This window comes from Mus musculus, chromosome 10 (assembly GCF_000001635.26).
Source record: "Mus musculus strain C57BL/6J chromosome 10, GRCm38.p6 C57BL/6J".
In the NCBI taxonomy this organism is placed as follows: domain Eukaryota; kingdom Metazoa; phylum Chordata; class Mammalia; order Rodentia; family Muridae; genus Mus; species Mus musculus.
The window spans coordinates 39,098,634-39,118,115 of NC_000076.6; the positions used below are offsets into that span (position 1 = coordinate 39,098,634).

Genomic DNA, 19,482 nt, shown 5'->3' on the forward strand with positions numbered 1-19,482 from the left:
TCATTCCCTGAAGATTACATTGCTCAACATTAGAATGCATTGTTATAAACTCCTAACACCTCTTCTCTCTCTCTCTCTCTCTGTCTCTCTCTCTCTCTCTCTCTCACACACACACACACACGCATGAACGCACGCACGCACGCACGCACATCCACAGAACCTTCCATGTCTGCAGTACAGATGCTAACATCATCCTTTCCCTCCAGGACTGTAAATTTAATAAGCCTTTCTTTGTAAATCAACCAGCTTAGGAATTCTGTTATAGCAACAAAACAAACTGAGACAATGATGCGTGTCGAAAGCATGAATCCAGAAGTGCTTTCTTCCCTGGAGACAGTTAACAGGGAAGTGTAAGCTCACGGTTAAAGTTTAATAATGCCAAGCTTATCCCTGTGAGATGACCTCCTTCCTTGAGATCCACTGTTGGCCGCTTTACTGTTTCATACCAAATATGCAACACCAATCCTTGTTTGCTTTCCTTGGCTGAACTCCTAGGTGCAGGCCATCTTGACACGTCCTGTGCTGTCCTGTGTCCCAGTCTATGTCAGCTCTTGGCCACCTTATTCCTCTATGTTTTCTTGATTGTTAGTATGAACTATTGTCCCCACTGAAGGAAATTGCATACACACCTGAAATCCTGTGCACTGTCCTTGGGAGACCTTATTCTGAAGATGTCCTCCCAAACGTTACTGCCTGGCTCATGCATTCAGCAGCTTTTATTATATGCCACATGTGTGTCAGTCTGTGTGCTGAATGATGGACTGAAAATGTTCCCAAAGCAGAAGAAATCCTAGGAGCCTACGCACACCCACCATCTACCGCACAGCAACAAACATCTTAAATATAAAGGATTAACCCTTCTTAATGATGCACATCTTTAATAGGATCAACAGAACAAGCATTAGGAATTTTGCACAACCTCTGATAAAGAAATCATAGTGTAACCAAATACACTTTCTTCTGTTTTTTGTAGAACATGATTTTAATACTTTCAAATGTTAATAGTCAACAAACAGAATAATTATTTTAAGATATATTTCATTGTTATGTCTCCCATTTCATTTCTGATTTTGTTAATTTGGATACTGTCTCTGTGCCCTCTGGTTAGTCTGGCTAAGGGTTTATCTATCTTGCTGATTTTCTCAAAGATCCAGTTCCTAGTTTTGTTGATTCTTTGTATAGTTCTTTTTGTTTCTACTTGGTTGATTTCAGACCTGAGTTTGCTTATTTCCTGCCATCTACTCCTCTTGTGTGTATTTGCTTCTTTTTGTTCTAGAGCTTTCAGGTGTGCTGTCAAGCTGCTAGTGTAAGCTCTCTCCAGTTTCTTTTTGGAGGCACTTACAGCTATTAGTTTTCCTCTTACCACTGCTTTCGTTGTGTTCCCCTAAGTTTTGGTATGATGTGTTTTCATTTTTATTAAATTCTAAAAAGCCTTTCTTTTTTTTTTCCTTGACCAAGTTATCATTAAGTAGATCATTGTTCAGCTTCCATGTGTATGTGTGCTTTCCATTGTTTTTGTTGATATTTAAGACCAGCCTTAGTCTGTGGTGATCTGATAGGGTGCATGGGATTATTTCAATCTTCTTGTATCTGTTAAGGTCTGTTTTGTGACAAATTATATAGTAAATTTTGGGAAAGGTGCCGTGAGGTGCTGAGAAGAAGGTATATTCTTTTGCATTAAGATGAAATGTTCTATAAATATCTGTAAGATCCATTTGGTTCATAACTTCTGTTAGTTTCACTGTGTCTCTGTTCAGTTTCTGTTTCCATGATCTATCCATTGCTGAGAGTGGGGTGTTGAAGTCTCTCACTATTATTGTGTGCTTTGAGCTTTAGTAAAGTTTCTTTAATGAATGTGGGTGCCCTTGCATTTGGAGCATAGATGTTCAGAATTGAGAGTTCATCTTGATAGATTTTTCCTTTGATCAGTATGAAGTGTTCTTCCTTATCTTTTTTGATAACTTTTGGTTGAAAGTTGATTTTTTTTTCTTTTTTTTAATTAGGTATTTTCCTCATTTACATTTCCAATGCTATCCCAAAAGTCCTCCCATACCCTCCCCCCACACTCCCCTACCCACCCACTCCCACTTTTTGGCCCTGGCATTCCCCTGTACTAGGGCATATAAAGTTTGCAAGTCCAATGGGCCTCTCTTTCCAGTGATGGCCGACTAGGCCATCTTTTGATACACATGCAGCTAGAGTCAAGAGCTCCGGGGTACTGGTTAGTTCATAACGTTGTTGAAAGTTGATTTTATTCAGTATATTAAAATGTATACTCTAGCTTGTTTCTTGGGACCATTTGCTTGGAAAATTGTTTTTGCAACCTTTTACTCTGAGGTAGTGTCTGTCTTTGTCACTGAGGTGTGTTTCCTGTATGCAGCAAAATGCTGGGACCTGTTTACATATCCAGTCTGTTAGTCTATGTCTTTTTTAGGGGAATTGAATCCCTTGATGTTAAGAAATATTAAGGAAAAATGATTGTTCCTTCTTGCTATTTTTGTTGTTAGAGGTGGAATTATGTTTGTGCGGTTATCTTCTTTTGGATTTGTTGAAACATTACTTTCTTGCTTTTTCTAGGGTGTAGTTTCTCTCCTTGTGTTGGTGTTTTCCACCTATTATCCTTTGTAGGACTGGATTTATGTAAAGATATTGCATAAATTTGGTTTTGTCATGGAATATCTTGGTTTCTCCCTGTATGGTAATTGAGAGTTTGGGCTGGCATTTGTGTTCTTTTAGGGTCTGTATGACATCTGCCCAGGATCTTCTAGATTTCATCGTCTCTGGTGAGAAGTCTGGTGTAATTCTAATAGGTCTGCCTTTATATGTTACTTGACTTTTTTCCCTTACTGCTTTTAATATTCTTTCTTTGTTTAGCGCATTTGGTGTTTTGATTATTATGTATCATGAGGAATTTCTTTTCTGGTCCAGTCTATTTGGAGTTCTGTAGGCTTCTTGTATGTTCATGGGCATCTCTTTCTTTAGGTTTTGGAAAGTTTTCTTCTATAATTTTATTGAAGATTTTTACTGACCTTTTAAGTTGGAAATCTTTGCTCTCTTCTATACCTATTACCCTTAGATTTGGTCTTCTCATTGTGTCCTGGATCTCCTGACTGGTTTGTTTTCTGCATTTTCTTTGACTGTTGTGTCAATGTTTTCTATGGTATCTTTTGCACCTAAGATTCTCTCTTCAATCTCTTGTATTCTGTTAGTGATGCTTGCATCTATGACTCCTGATCTCTTTCCGAGGTTTTCTAACTCCAGGTTTGTCTCCCTTTGTGATTTCTTTATTGTTTCTAGTTCCATTTTTTTAGATCTTGAATGGTTTTGTTCATTTCCTTTGCCTGTTTGATGTGTTTTCCTGTAATTCTTTAAGGGATTTTAGTGTTTCCTCTTAAAGGGCTTCTAGCTGTTTACCTGTGATCTCCTGTATTTCTTTAAAGGAATTATTTATGTCCTTAAAATCTTCTATTACCATCATGAGAAGTGATTTTAAATCCAAATGTTGCTTTTCCAGTGTGATGGTATATCCAGGACTTGCTGTGGTGGGAGAACTGGTTTCAGATGATGCCAAGTAACCTTGCCAAATAACCTCTGTTGCTTATGTTCTTACACTTGCCTCCTGCCATCTGATCGTCTCTAGTGCTACCTTCCCTAGCTATATCTTACTGGAACCTGTCCTTCTTGTGATCCTGGTTGTGTCAGAACTCCTGAGAGTTCAGCTGTCTCTGTGATCCTGTGATTCTGGGATCCTGAGATCCTGGGTGTGTGAGAACTCCTGAGAGTCAAGCTGCCTCTGGGACCCTAAGATCCTGGTGTGACCAAACTCCTGGGATCCCGGGATGCTGGGATCCTGGGCGTGTTAGAGTACCTGGGAGTGGAGCGTCCTCTGGGTGTTGTGGGATTGGGGCTGTGGAGTTTGCACCCAAGGCCTGCTCAGGGCACAGGCTCAGACGGGAAGGAACCTGTGCCACTGATCAGGCGGAGTTCCTGGGTGCCTGGGTCCAGTTAGTTCCGGTGTTGGGGCAGATGTTGTGTCTGCCTCACCTCTGATCCTATGATCCTGGGAGTGTTAGAGCTCCTGGGAGTGGATCTTTCTCTGGGTGTTGTGGGGCTGGCTGTGGAGTTCCTGCCGAAGGTCTGCTCAGGGCACAGGCTCAGACCAGAAGGCCAAATACATTTTTTCTTTTTTTTTTATTAGATATTTTCTTTATTTACATTTCAAATGTTATCCCCTTTCCTAGTTTTCCCTCCAAAAATCCCCTCTCCGCTCTCCCCTCCCTGCTTCCTCTGCTCCCCAACTTACCCACTCCCATTCCCAGTCCTGGCATTCCCCTATACTGGGACATAGAACCTTCACAGGACCTAGGGCCTCTCCTCCCATTGATGAGCAACTAGGCCATCCTCAGCTACATATACAGCTAGTGCCACATGTCCCACCATGTGTTGTCTTTGATTGGTGGTTTAGTTCCAAGGAGCTCTGGGGGTACTGGTTAGTTCATATTGATGTTCCTCCTATGGGGCTTCAGATCCCTTCAGCTCCCTGGATACTTTCTCTAGCTCCTTCACTGGGGACATGTGTGGGATCACAGGACAGTTCTGTGAAGTTGGTTCTTTCTTTCCTCCTTTACATGTGTTCCAAGGATGGAACACAGGGCAGCTGACTTTTGCAACAAATGCTTTACCTTCTGAGCCACCCTGCCATCCCCTTCCCTCTCTTAAAGTCGTAAATGGAGCTGAAGGCTGGAACGCTACTGCCTCTGAACTGTCATAGCATATAGTGTATTGTCTCATAAAGTCATGCCACAACTAGAAATTTTACTTTGCTCTCTTGGTAATCTCTATTTCCCTCTGCAGATGAGTCTTTCAATATTGGGTTAAAATTTGAAATTGCCTTTGAAGTCCGCCCCCGGAGCAGTTCTGGAACCCTTGTCCATGGCCACAGCGTCAACGGGGAATACCTGAACGTGCACATGAGAAACGGACAGGTAGTATCCTGAGCGTTAACAGTCTAGCTGGCCTAACCCTGAGTGCCGATGTAAAGCAGCAGACGTGTGTTTCACAGCATTACTTCATCAGTCTTTCTAGTGGGATAGAGAGGAAAGCTGAACATGAGTGTTAAGTGTGTGCAATGCGTGTGTTCACACTCACGCACTGGGAGTTCATTAGAACAGAGTCATGCGACTGTGGCAAGACTACCAGAAAGTCACCAACAACAGCATGGCATTTTAAGAAAAAAAAATTAGAAGAAAGCTTTTTCAGCAAATACAAGGAAAAATATATCTACTTTCCAACATCCACAAATGCAAAAGCATTTTTCTAAATGTTTATATGCTTATCACAGATGTGTGTGTGTGTGTGTGTGTGTGTGTGTGTGTGTGTATTATTCTCAATTGCCACAAGTTTGTATTATGCTATAGTTAAATATCACATTCACCCTAAGATACTACTAAAAAACATTCAAGATGGTGTGTGAGTAAGTCTAAAGGAAAAGGAATATTTTCATAATGCCTCAAACTTAATATAACTAAGCTTTACTTAGGTTCTAGTACATATGATTAGGCCATAAAAAAAATAAAACTTAGCTGTCATAAAACCCTAAAATGAATGTGTGTATGTATATTTTTTCTATGTATAATTATATATAACTCTTATATTATATATATTATACATTAGCATTATACTATATATTACATGTCATATTAGTATATAATATATGCTACATATTATATACATATTAGTTACCAGGTATTGAGTACTATTCTAAAAGGTTTATGCAAGTGAATCGATTCAGCCCTCCTATTCTCTCAAAGATGCACATAGTATTATCACACTTAGTTTATATCTGAGAAAAGTGGAACAAAAACAGCTTGGCTTGGAAGTCTATTCTCTTTACCAATATCTTTTATTTTTTCATTTTTGATTGAAAATTTTTTCCATTCATTCGGGTTTGATCATGTTTTTCTTCTCTTTCAACTTCCCCCAGATCCTCCCAACCTCCCTACCCACCCCATCCATTTTTACGTCCTCTCTCTTAAAAAAAAAAAAAAAAGACAAAAATAAAAACAAACAAGCAAAAGGTCAGTAAGACAAAAATAAAATGACAAAATAATTGTTTTTTACAAAAGTAAGTTTTGTTTGTCATGCAATGACCAGCTATGCTGGGTACAGGGCCTGCCCCGGAGTGTCTTCAGTGTCTCAACCTGCGTTGTATAAACAGAACACAGTCTGTAAACTAAGCAAATTCATTGTGTTACAGTTCTTACCATCTCTCTATTTCTGTTCTGTAGGATGATTTTGTTCTCTCTCTAAAGATGTACATTAAACTATTTTAATGTTAACTGTCTCTATCACCAATCAAAGAGTGACCTCTTGTGTTCACATCACAGCTGTACTCATATATGAGTATTTATTCAGGGTATTTCTTATCTGTGGTGAGTTAGTTATAAAACTCACCCCGATGGTGAGAAATTAAACTAACTATGTAACATGCTTCATCTCGGCAGGTCATAGTGAAGGTCAACAACGGTGTCAGAGACTTTTCTACCTCAGTAACTCCCAAGCAGAATCTCTGTGATGGCAGATGGCACAGAATTACAGGTGAAAAACTTGGGATGTCCCCGGGTATCACATACAAGCCTGAGCCCGCACAGCACAGGGAGGCATGGAGGGTGGCGTCCTGGAAGAACTTAGATTTTTATATGATACTGATGGATGACTAAAATCTGTACATGCTCTTAGCTGTTGAACCATCTCTCTAGCCCCACAGCCATTCTTTTTCTTTATTCTTTTTTTTAATTTATTTTATGTGTATGCCTGCATGTGTGTCTGTGCAGTACAGGCACGCCTGGTGTCAGCAGAATCCAGAAGAGGATGATGGATCCTTAGAAGGAGATGGTTGTGAGCTGCTCTGTGCATGCTGGGAATTGAACCCAGGTTCTCTGAAAGAGCAACCAGTGCTCCCAACCTCTGAGCCATCTCTCCACCACTACCACTTCCACCCTCAGCTATTCTTAATAAACAATGAATATAGATAATAAAAGCATGAATATGAATACTACCAAAATAATGCCAAAATATGTCATAAAACTTTTGGAGCAAAAACAAACAAAACAACAACAACAAACAAGTAGCATGGAATCTGATTGTCCCCTTGTCTAAGGAAAATGTCGCTATAATTACTCAGTAATTATGCTTCGACATTATTGCTGTATTCAATGATAGAAGAGTATGGGGATTTTTATTCTGGAATGTGTTGGTGTTGTGATAACTTATTTCATGTAAAAATTACCCTGGTATCACATATAACCAGTCTTTGTCATGCTTTTCAGTTATTAGAGATTCAAACGTGGTTCAGTTGGATGTAGACTCAGAAGTGAACCATGTAGTTGGGCCGTTGAATCCAAAGCCAGTTGATCACAGGGAGCCTGTGTTTGTTGGAGGTGTTCCAGGTAAGCGCTTCTGAGAATGTACACACTTCTGAATCCAGAAAAACCCAGTAAGCCCTTATCACTGTTGTTATATTAAGAAGTGAGCCTTGTATTTTCGTAACTCACCTAATAACTCAAAGGGTTTTATATGCCATTGTCCTTAATAGGAAAGAGCAGCAAAGAAGTAAACTTGATCCCAACACTAAAAAAAAAAAAAAACAAAAATAATGTACCAAAACTTTAACTCTTCATTCAAGATCAATAATACATAAAAGTATGCTCAACAGATGTGCGGTTCCATAGTGCTGTGCTTTCTCTCTCTCCTTCTCTCTCTCTCCCCACTTCTCATCCTTCCCCTTTAAATATCCTCTACACACACACACACAAACACTACAGAGAAAATTCACTTATGAATGGTAGTGCCATAGGACCCGAGAACGTTGAGTATTGAAAGTTCACTGACAATATCTCCCCTTACACAATAGGAAAGAGTGTGTGTTTCCCCTGCCCTGACTTAGTCTGAATGGTGAAAACAGCTGCAGACCATAGGTTATGTTGCTCTCATAGAATAGCATTCCCTAAGAGAGGTTTCCAGCTACAGTTCTGTAAACAGCTGCCAAAATGTCATCTCATTCAGGAGAGTGAGAAGGCACCTGTGGGCCGCCTGCAATTACTTTATACCCCTAGAATAGCAACCATTGCCTTAATGCTGAATACTGTTTTTATGTATTTCTCTAGTTTGGAAAGTTGAAAGTGAAAGCTAGAGAGGGGGTTATAAGATGGAGATATTTAAGCTTCTCATCTGGAATTGTGTGAGAAAGTAATCTCCTAACTAGATTTTTTTTTTTACACTATCATATAAAGGTAGTCAATAATTTAAAAAGAGAAAAATCTACATATAAAGTCAAGCATCTTACCCTGTGTGCTCTCAAAGCTGTAGTAACCAAGTGTGCCTCTTCTTTCTATGCTGATGTTTTCAGACGCCAGCTGTGCTGGTTTGAATGAGAATGGCCTCCGTAGGCTCAAATATTTGAAAGCTTAGTCACCAGGCATTATTTGCAAAGGATTAGGAGGTGTGGCCTTGTTAGAGGAAGTAAGCCACTGTGTGTGTGTGTGTGTGTGTGTGTGTGTGTGTGTGTGTGTGTGTGTGTGTTGGGGGCAGGTGTCTCTGAGTTTTCTAAAGCCTGTGTCAGGCCCAGTCTGTCTTTCTTCCTGCGGCATAAGGATCAGGATATAAAGCTCTCTGCTACTTCTCCAGCACCATGCCGGCCTGCATGCCACCATTCTTCCCACCATTATCATACCGGACTAAACCTCTGAAACTGTAAACAGGCCTCAATTAAATGCTTTCTTTTACAAGAGTCGCTTTGGTTGTGGTGTCTCTTCAGAGCAATGGAACAGTTAGAAACCAGCATTACCAGCACTGGTAACTTGAGAGCCAAAGGCATAGTTAAGACCCTCAAGAAGCAAAGCCCCTCTTGTGTTTCACACAGGCACTCACGCCAGTATCCCCCCGGTCCTCTGCCTCTGTTCTGGCTTTGATTCGGAAAGGGACTCTAGTAAAGGCCACCATTGCACCTCATGTTATTCCCGTGAAAACTGTCGCATATCAGTACTATTTCTCCACATTGCTTCCTTCCTAGACATCATGGTACAGCTTCAGCTATTTCACAGGTTCCCAGGGCACACAGGGTTAAATTAAACAAAGCACTCACCCATTGCCTCTTTGCCCTTGCCTCTGGGCTCCCTGTAGCACCTGAGCCTGAAGTTCCAGACCTTCCCACAAGGACTTGGGGATTCTATGTCTAGCAAATATTGCTCCTCCTTTTTCTGCAAGTACCGTTCCATGGAACAGCTTCTCCTTTTCCTCCAACCTAGTTTCTTATTGATCCTTTGGGCTTGCCCTTTTCTTCCAACCTTTCTCCCTAGGATACACACAATACCACTGTGTCAAGCCTTCATTTGATCTTGGAAACATTCTCTCTTAAAATTCTATGTTAAGAAGGTGGGGAAATGGCTGAACATTAAAGCGCTTGATGCTGAAGCTAGAGGGAGGCCTGGAGTTCAGATCCCAGTACCCACATAAAAGCTTAGTACTACCCACAGCGTGCATGTAGCTCTGACACTGAGGGCAGCAGAGACAGGAGGATCCCTGGGCATCAATAGGTCAATATTGTGGCTGCAAACAAAATAGTGTGCTTGGGGTTTGAGGAGAGAGCCTGCATCCAAAACATAAGGCAGAGAGAGATAATGAAGGACTCTTAACACATGAATCTTACTTCACACATAGGTACATGCACTACATACATATATGCACATACACCACACACTATCACACACACATAAACACAAAAGCAAATGTGTTCATTTTGTTAACCAACTACTCAGAACCCTAGGGCCCTTTTCTAACACTGCATATAATTAATTTCATGGTATATCATGCAGATCATAATTACTACATTAATTATTGTCTCCTGATGATTTTTCCGCATGAACCAAGGGCGGACAGCTCAGGCAGCATGGACGCCATGTCCCACTGTGCACAGGATGGCAGAGGGTTTAGAAGACCCCTCTTCTCCTGCTTTAGCTCAATTTTTATTCTAAGGATGAAGGACACTGAGCCTGCTGTACAAACGTGAAGCCATTGTGAATTAGATACAAATACAAGGAGCTGATCTCTGGGGTCCCTTTTAAACCTAAAACTTTTTGGAGACGGGGTTCTTCTGTGTAGCCTTGGCTGTTCTGGAACTCACTCTGTACATCAGCCTGGTCTCGAACTCACAGATCCACCTGCCTCTGCCTCCCGAGTGCTAGGATTAAAGCTGTGCACTGTCGTCACCAGGCTCAAGCTAGAGCATCATGCTTACCGTTCTAAAGGGGAAAGTGGTTTCCCTTCTTTATTTCCAGACACGGGTTCTGTGCACACTTACTCTGCACTGCATGAGATTGCACCAGGACAGCTGCTTGCTGCTGCTGGTTTGGTCTCCTGCTTTATCTGACTTCCTCAGTTTCAGGTTGCCAACTCTCTTTCCCGTTTTGTCTACCACTGCTCCCATGGCTGTGTGTTTATAAAAGTGAGCTTCTCTAAATGGATTTTAATTTCATAATATTTATAAGCCCTCCAAGTTGCTTTAAATTATATTGCTTCTATCATCCCAACACACCTAATTATATCGGTAGAACTAATAAATGCTTCTTCGAGATGCCTAATTACATTGGGAGAAGTTCCCTAACGTGTTGGAAGGAAGGCACCTGTGTCCACACAAAGACATGTGCTGTTTAGCACTTCCCTATTTATAGTTCTTAAGCCACGAGCTCAGAAAAATTAAATTTTACCTCATTTGAATTCATTATTTCCTCATTATATTCTATAAGCTTGGCAAAAATGTAGAGGCTTAAGGGTGACGGATAATGAAGATAGGGATTAAACAGAAACAATAATTCTGTGAAAAAATGACAGGGAAGCGCAAATTCCTTTTCCCTTCTCAGCAAAACATGGTAAACAAATAAGGCCTTGGGGAAATTAACTCAGAATGGCACAGGTAGATCATAAAAACCCACTGGCTGAGGCGTCACAAGGAAATGGTGAATTTCAGCCCTGGAAGGCAGCCACAGTATGCACAGGAATATGATCACAGAAGCATGACAAACATTAAAGTCCCCATGTGTTCTCATTCTTCCCGGGAGCCCACTAGAGAACTGTGAGCCATTGAAGATTGGGGAATCATTTTGAAAGTCTGAGCAATCTTCCAGTTTATACCAGGAGGTGGTACTGGAGCTTGGAATTCCCCGCATTGACATTTTGTTTTTCCTCTCTCTCTTTTCAGAGTCTTTACTGACACCACGTTTGGCTCCCAGCAAACCCTTCACCGGCTGCATCCGCCACTTTGTAATTGACAGCCGCCCTGTGAGCTTCAGTAAAGCTGCCCTGGTCAGTGGTGCTGTGAGCATCAACTCCTGTCCCACAGCCTGACACAGCTGCAAGGCTGCTGAAGACAGCTCTTCCTAACACTGAAATAAACATAGTAGTGGGGGGTCGGGAGGGTCAGAGGCCTGGAACTCCCCTCCCTACTGAAGCTCTCACCTGGTTGAAGGGGATTTCAATAAATCAGAGACCAGCCGCTTCCTATTTCTTATTTGAATTCAAATTCATCCTGGGGACCCAAATGGTCTGCAGCAGACAGCAATTCAGGCAGTGGAAGAGTTCCTTCCATGTGCTTCAGCTGGCAAAGCTACTGCTCCTGTCTCTAATAGTAGAAGGGTACTTAACCAGCCCTGGTGTGCAAGTCCAACGTGACCTCGATCTTTGAGGAAGATTGTTTCAACGTATACCCAACTTTTGTTTGTCCTCAACTACCTTCTCCTACCTTTCATTTGCTGACTTGTTGACAACCTAAGTTAACTTATCCGTTTTCACCTTTACAGTAGTAACAGCTCTAATGGGTTATGCCTTGTGTGGCTGTGGAGATGACTCAGTAGGTAGGGGCTTCCGCACAAGCCATATGAGCTGAATTAGATCCTCAGCCCCATAAGGTTATCAAGAGAATTAACCTTTGACCTCCCAACAAATGCCATGAGTGCCTCACATGTACTGGGTACAGAACAAGGCACATATGTACACACATAAACATAAAAAAAAATTTTAAAGGAAATTGTAGTATAATTTAATATTTTCTGGATTGACAGCAGGCTACCTTCTTAGAGTTAGTACTTCTCATTCCTATGGTCAAAAATGAGAAGGCCCCTGACTCGTGTTATCACTTAGAACACACAGTGACCTCCTGAAACCCTTTGCCTCCCCATTTACATGAACTTAAACCAGTTCTTGAATGAGCTTTCACTCTTCCAGACTCAAAATGAAAAGGGCTGTTCTTGTTCTTGTTGTCGTCCTCCTCCTCTTCTTCTTTCTTCTTCCTCTCCCTCCTCCTCTTCTTTCTTCTTCTTCTCGATCTACATGGCATTATTAGTACTTGGTATAGAAAACAATGAGTTCTGTGCTTTTGATCAATTGTGCATAGCTCCTGGCAGAGCCCCTACAGAGGCCCTTGTGTGAAGGAGGCCTCTCTGTACCTGTGTTCCACTTTTTCTCTCATAGCCACACCTGACTGGACAAGATTCTGCCTTGTATGGAAAGATGAGTGTGAACAATAGAATATTTTCTCTTGTAAGTTTGGATTATGAAACAAGAAAATCAGGCACTTAGTAGGAGTTGAAGCCAAAGAGATTCCAACTGATGTGATTTTAGCAGCTCAGGACGCACATTCGGAGGGATGAGAACCACAGCATTGTTCTTTGGTTCTAGGATGGCATATTCCCCTACCCTTTGTCCAGTAATGTTTACCTCAGTCCCCAGCTAGGAATTGGACCCATTGGTGAGGGGGGTTCAACAGTTCCTGCCTTTCCCTGAAAATATGTAGGCCTTCACAGTTGCTGGGTGTGAGACTCATGAAGCCCCGTGGCCCCTGAAAATAGGTAATTAAAGGTTTGTAAGAATGTTTTCTTCAGTGGTGTAGCTACCTGTAAGTTGCTCATGTCTCTATAAGTAATCTGTCACCCATACTCCTTCAACTCCAATTAAACTCATTGGATCTCCGTGCTACACTTGGGTGGAATCATCTCTGTCATTGGTGCCCTGTTGATAGACACCTGTTCACATCTCTTCAGAAAAAGTTCATACAACTTCAAAAATGTAGGCTAGGAGCTGGAAAGATGCCTCAGGGAGTAAGAGCAAATGCTGCTCTTGCGGAGGACCCTGATTCAGCTGCTACCATCCACTTGATAGCTCGCAGGCACCTCTAACTCCAGTTCCAGGGCCTCTGCTACCCTCTTCTGACCTCCTAGGGCACTAAAGGTACATACATGTAGACAAAACAATAAGATGTTCTTCTAAAACATAAAATACATGAATTTCTGGATAGCTCACAAATCAGTTGTAAGAGCTCAGAACTGTGTCTGACATGTATAAGAATATACTCAATAAATATTAAGTGAATTTCAGGAAAGCAGAGTTTCCATAAAGTTTATTCCCCTAACCTCACCTTCCAAGGCGTTCCTAAAAAAAGGAAAAAGAGATGCTTCTACTTTTGATTCCACTGAGCCACGGAGACTTGCCTGAGGGTGTGAGAAGACTGGAGGAATAACTGACAGCTGTCAGAAAAGCGAGAAGTCTATAACCTTTTGAGTTCTCAAAATCAGCCCATAAGAGAGCAGATGGGACAGCCAGGGGTGTGGGGGCGGGAGGGAGAGGTAAATGAGATTGAAGGATGACATCCCAATTGCTTAATGTAATCATGGGACAAAAATGCACAAACATCAAAGTATAGGATGACACTGCCTATCAGATGCAGCACTTGAATCTCTCCAGAGCGCCCAAAGTGCTGGGATAAGAGCTCAGAATTTATTCTAGTCATCCTAGGCAGACCATACAGAGGTCACAGTGACCCACACCCATAGCCTCAAGCCACACCCATATCCTTAAGCCACACCCACAACCTCAACAGAATATCTTTTCAAATAATCATGAGCTAATGTTAACCTGGAGGCAAGTTATGGAGATAAGATACTCTCTGAGAGAGCACACACCCAGTAATGTAAGGGAATGTGGGAGACATTTATTCAATTCTAAAGCATCCATTGTGCTGAGAAGGTGTTTATCCTTGTGGTAAGATTGGCAGGGATGCTCCACTGTGAATCCTGACATCAATTATTGTGGTTTCTGTTCTACCTGATAATCTGCTGAGATTATCAATTTTATTGATTATGTTGAAAAAGGGGTTTGGGTTCCACTTTTTTCCTCGATTATTTCCCTGCTTCTTATTTTTTATGACATTTATTTGGGTAGATGTATGTGTGGGCACATGTGCTTAGATGTATGTGCAGTGTGGGGCAGTCGGCTGTGATAGGCAGCCTGGTCTCTGGTTAAGTTAAGGTTGGATCCAGCCAATGGGATCCCACTCCATTCCCAGCTCTTCTGCGGCATTCAGCGGCACCATGGGGGACCAAGAGTCTGAGAACCTGACAACCTCAGCCTCTGTGCAGGCCCGGGACCCCAGAGCCAGCTCCAGTGGTCCCCAGGGACCTCAGACTTCGCTCCCCCACCCCAGGAGTGGTGTCCAACGACTTTGCATAGCCCAACAATCCACCAGCAGCAACCAGTGTGGGGTAAGCACAGACAAAACTCCCGCGTCCCACCTCCCCAGTGTCCCAAGCCCTTTGGTGGACTGGACAAGGAACACCCCATTTAACCCAACAACTGGCACTACAAATGTGGGACAAAACCATCTAAAGTGTACCCCCAGCTGGTGACTCACACACAGAGACCCACATCAGAACACCAGATTACTCAAGACCGTGAGTAACCATTGACCTAACTCAAAAGACTAGTCTCTCTCTCTCTCTCTCTCTCTCTCTCTCTCTCTCTCTCTCTCTCTCTCTCTCTCTCTCTCTCCATGTGTTCCTGACCAGCATTTTCCCCCTCCTTTTGACTCTTAGCTACAGTCTCCAAATCTCATTTTTGACTTAACAGCTCTACTAGGTGGTGACTAGCCTCTACTCCCTACCTCTCCCCCAGTCCCACAACGAGGGCTCCTACATAGCTAATGGAGCTGCCTTTCAGTAGGTAGTACCTGCCCTGAGCCAACCCTTGGTTCCAGCCAACCCTTTGTTCCCTGAGGTCCCCTGTAGACCAAAAGGCCAAGTCGCCCTTTCACGCTAGCCAGCGGGCTACTGCCACTTTGGCTAGAAACACAAACAGAGCAGAACTACAGGTGCTGCCTCTCACTCCCTCTGTCCCTGACTGTGCTACGAAGCCTCTATGCTTATTCCTTTGAGCTTTTCTTCAAAGGTTGACCTTTCAACTCCTTCTGCTTTACATTTAGGAAATACCAACCAAGAAAAAACAAACGGGAAAACAAGGTCCTGTCTGCTAGAGCACACAGCCACCGCACCTAAGCCTGCCAAAGACAACAGAAAAACACACCTGATACCCTTAACCCAAAGGTTTTCAGGCTTTGTTTAAACGCTTGTTCTTCCTAACAGAAATACCTGAAACAATGTTCGTGCTTTTCAACCCCAAATTTTCTTGCTTCTTTATTTAAATGTTTATTTTTGATGTATGTCCAAAAAAATCTTTCAACTTGCTTAAGATTTCTTTTAAGGTTCAAAAGTCATCTAATCTACTTTCACAGGTCAAATCAACTATTCTGATCACCATTCTTCAATCCTTAAATAACAACCAGTTTTCTTTCACAGACCAACTGTTACTGCCTATCCTAGATGCATAATTAACATGATATCTTCTTCCTCAGCCAGCCAAAGCAGACTTAAAGGATGCCTTCCTGGACTAAATTCCTCAAACACCCTTGCTTTTCTAGGGTTCTAACAGCAGGCCATTATGTGCTCCCAAGAAAACCATTGCAGGCTTAACACTCTCTACCCACCCTATGCAGACATCCCCCTGCTGGGGTTCTGCTCCTTTGTAGTGATTACCCTACAGGTTTAGCCCCACAAAAGAGAAGGACAGAGCCTGCTGCCACAGATCCAGCTGAGACAATGCCATCTCCTGGGACCTGCCTGGGACAATAAAGCTGCCTCCCTCCAGACACCACATCCCGAGACACACGCGGAGATCCATAGACACACGCTGAGTCCCACAGAGGACAGACTTGGGACCCTCCAGCTACAGCTCTTGCCAAAGTCAAATGGCTGCTGACTTGGGGGAGGTTACATGATAGTAAGGAAAGCATGATCTAGAGTAATCAAATGCTGTCTAAAACTGATGGCAATACTCTCACACTGTACAACCCATGGAATAATTGAGTCAATAATCCCTTGTCTTCCCAATCCCCAACCCCACCCCTACTTACCCCTCTTACCCCTACTTACCCCTCTGGCTTAGTTGTGTTCCCCCTCCGGCCTCTGTAGTGTTTTCTTTTGATACTGCGTCCCTACCCAAAATTTTTACTACAAATGACACAATCACTCCAGTGACCCCCTCTTTTAAAAAAGAAAAAAGGGGAGTTGTGGGGTGGTGGACTGTGATAGGCAGCCTGGTCTCTGGTTGAGCTAAGGTTTGAAACCCCGGTGACCCTACATAGGCATTTTGCCATGCTCCTAGATACCAGGCTCCTGGTATGAGGCCACAGTTCTCCATAGGTCTGTGGCCATCAGTCACGTAAGGGCAATGCCCCAAGCCCCTCCACAGGTAGAGGACATGACCACAGGTCACATAGCCTCAAGACAGATCTCCATGTTAATGAGGTACCTAAAGGCCTGGAGGCTTAGCCAATAAACTCCCCTTCCCAGACACTCCTCCCTGCCATGAGAAAGTGAGGTTCCGTTTTATTCATCAGCACTCTCCGCCATGATAATAAATGCCTTAAAACCACGGACTTTCTCTTTTCATTGGGATCTGCCATGGGGAGCAATGGAGCAGGTCTTCGCCTAAAGATCCAGCTGTCTGACCTCTCACGTGGCGCTCCCAGCCACGGCCTCCAACAAACCAAGCCGCTCACAGAGCAAACCAAGGACTCTCTCCTCCATGCAGGACACAGAGCTCTCCCCTCTTTTCCCCTTCAGCCGCGGGCTAGATCCAACCTGCAACACACACACACACACACACACACACACACACACACACACACACACACACACACACACACACACCAACTCTGTTCTCAGCTCTTCTGCAGCATCCAGTGGTGCCTCGGGTGCCCAAGAGCCTGAGAATCAGACAGTCCCAGCCTGCATGTAGACCCCGGGACCCCTGAGCCAGCTCCAGTGGTTCCTGGGACCTCAGACTGCGCTCCCCCACCCCTGGAGCAAAGTCCCGTGGCTTCCCATAGCCCGTCACCCACCCAGCGCCAGTGTGGGGTAAGCACAGTGTCCCACCTCCCCCAGTGACCCGAGCCCTGTGGCGGAGTGGAAGCAGGACACACCCTAACCCAGCAGTGCAGAGGCCAGAGGATGTCCTGTGGGAGTCGGTTCTCTCCTACCATCTGGCTCCTGGGGATCAAACTCCAGCCAGCAGCCTTGGTAGCATCTTTACCTGCTGAGCCATCTCGCCAGCTCTCTCTCTCTCTGCTTACTTTTGAGAGTGGGGTTTGATTACATTCACCTCATTTTCTTTTGGGGATTTTGTTGTTGCTGCTGCCATCATCATCGTGGTCATTTTGTTGTTTTGAGAGTCTTACTTGCAGCCCATGGTGGCCTGGGGTTGTGCCAACCCTCCCCCCTGGCCTGCTGGCATTATAAGCACATACCACCTCACCCCACTTCTCCCTCCTAATGAAATAAGGTAATGCTCCCGTTCTAAGCTCCACTATAGCTAAAACTCATGCATTTTGATATGTGCTTTATCTTAGCTCAAACTGTCTTCTCTCACTGCCTATTTGTGTTATTTTATATACTGGGTGTCTTTGTTATTTCCAATTTATTTCATTTGCTGGATACATTTTGAATACACTGTGGGGCATTGGGCTATGCACAGACAGCCTGGTTTCCAGTTGAGGCTAGATCTTGAACCCCGGGACCCAGTGGTGATAATTCACCTACATGGGATGGAAGAAGTTCTCTCATGTCTCCTGGACCCTGGCTCCTGTCGAAGTTATCGCCCCCTCAGCCTCCACAGGAGAAGCATGGCTAGCACTCATGTAGACAATGTTCCAAGCTTCTGACCTTCAGGCTAGATTCCTCCCTAGTTACCTAGCAACAGTAAAGATAACAGTATACAATAAGAGGGGCTGCTTGGCCCCACCTCGCTCTCTTACTCCTCTCACTCCCTTACCCTCCCCTCTTCTCCTCTCCCCTCCTCTCCCCTCCTCTCTCCTCCTCTGCCCTCCTCTCCCCTCCTCTCTCCTCCTCTGCCCTCCTCTCCCCTCCTCTTACTTTTTCTTACTCTCTAGCCTGTCTTCTTTCTCTCTCTCCCCCCCCCTTCCCTCTTCTTGGCCATGGCTGGTCTCTCTCTCTTTTCACTTTCTTTCTTTTCCCCTGCCTTTCTACAATAAAGCTCTAAAACCATAGACTGTCTCTGTTCATCAAGGCCCTCTGCACTTACTCTCACCTGCATGGGAACCTCTCTCCCTCAGCCCTCTCTCCTGTAACCCTGGGGCTACAGGGTGTCATCCCAGGACCCCTGGTCAGGGGCTGCCCCTTGTCCACGCCCCCACACCACCCCCCCACCTCACCCCCCGTCGAGTGGGGTCAGTGGCTTAGATGCCCACCCGGTGTCTGGTAGCCCTCCCACATCTGCCTGCCCAGAGCACAGGAGGAACTCTGGCCGGCCCAGGCTATCCTCCCTTCCCCCCTTTGTCCCCTAAACCCCTTTTAGTTCTCACAATACACTGCAGACTCTTAATGCTTTTCAACTTTCTGAAATTTGATGACCCATTATGTGGTTTGCATAGTGCATTTTCATGAGCATTTAGAAGGAATATGCACTATTCTAGCTTTGTTAGGTGGCATTCTGTACAAATGAATCATGTTTTCTCTGTCTTCAGTGATTGTCTTCTTATTCCACCTCTTGAAATCTATACTGTAAATGTGGAGTGATTTCTTTCAGTTGCATCAGTTCCTGTGGTTTGGTGCACTTTGAAGCTTTATATAATGATCAATACCATTACTCCAACCTTCTTTTGATTAATGTTTGTTTGCATGTATTCTATTTGCATCTTTTTCTTCTTTATAAAAAGTATTTATGTGTGTGGTGTTTCATCTACATGAGTGTGTGCAGCCCACAGATGCCAGAAAAGGATATCAGATCCCAAGAACAGTGGGACACTTCGTCATGAGTGCTGGGAACTGCACCAAGGCCCTCTGAAAGTATTCTCAACCACTGAGCCATCTCTCCAGCCCCAGTCCTTTTAGACTTTTAATTTATGAGTCTCAGATTTAAAGTGACAAACAGCTTATGCTTACATTCTTTTTTTTTTTTTTTTGCCATTGTGATAGTCTTTGTCTTGCAATTGAAGTTTAGACCTTTTGTAACTTATACAACTATGTAAGTGATAGAATTTAAATCTATTATATGCATTTCTTTTTACCTTCTGTCTTGCTTTCA

General features: G+C 43.5%; 1 protein-coding gene across 1 annotated transcript in view; it reads left to right on the forward strand.

The window, feature by feature from the left end:
* Lama4 (laminin, alpha 4) overlaps positions 1 to 11,555 on the forward strand; it is a 144,674-nt gene extending 133,119 nt beyond the window's left edge. The window contains exons 35-38 of the mRNA NM_010681.4: positions 4,855 to 4,985; positions 6,504 to 6,597; positions 7,329 to 7,448; positions 11,255 to 11,555. Of these exons, the coding sequence (NP_034811.2) occupies positions 4,855 to 4,985; positions 6,504 to 6,597; positions 7,329 to 7,448; positions 11,255 to 11,400 (491 nt within the window). The 3' untranslated portion in view covers positions 11,401 to 11,555. The remainder of the gene's footprint in view (positions 1 to 4,854; positions 4,986 to 6,503; positions 6,598 to 7,328; positions 7,449 to 11,254) is intronic.
* Positions 11,556 to 19,482: the final 7,927 nt, after the last annotated feature.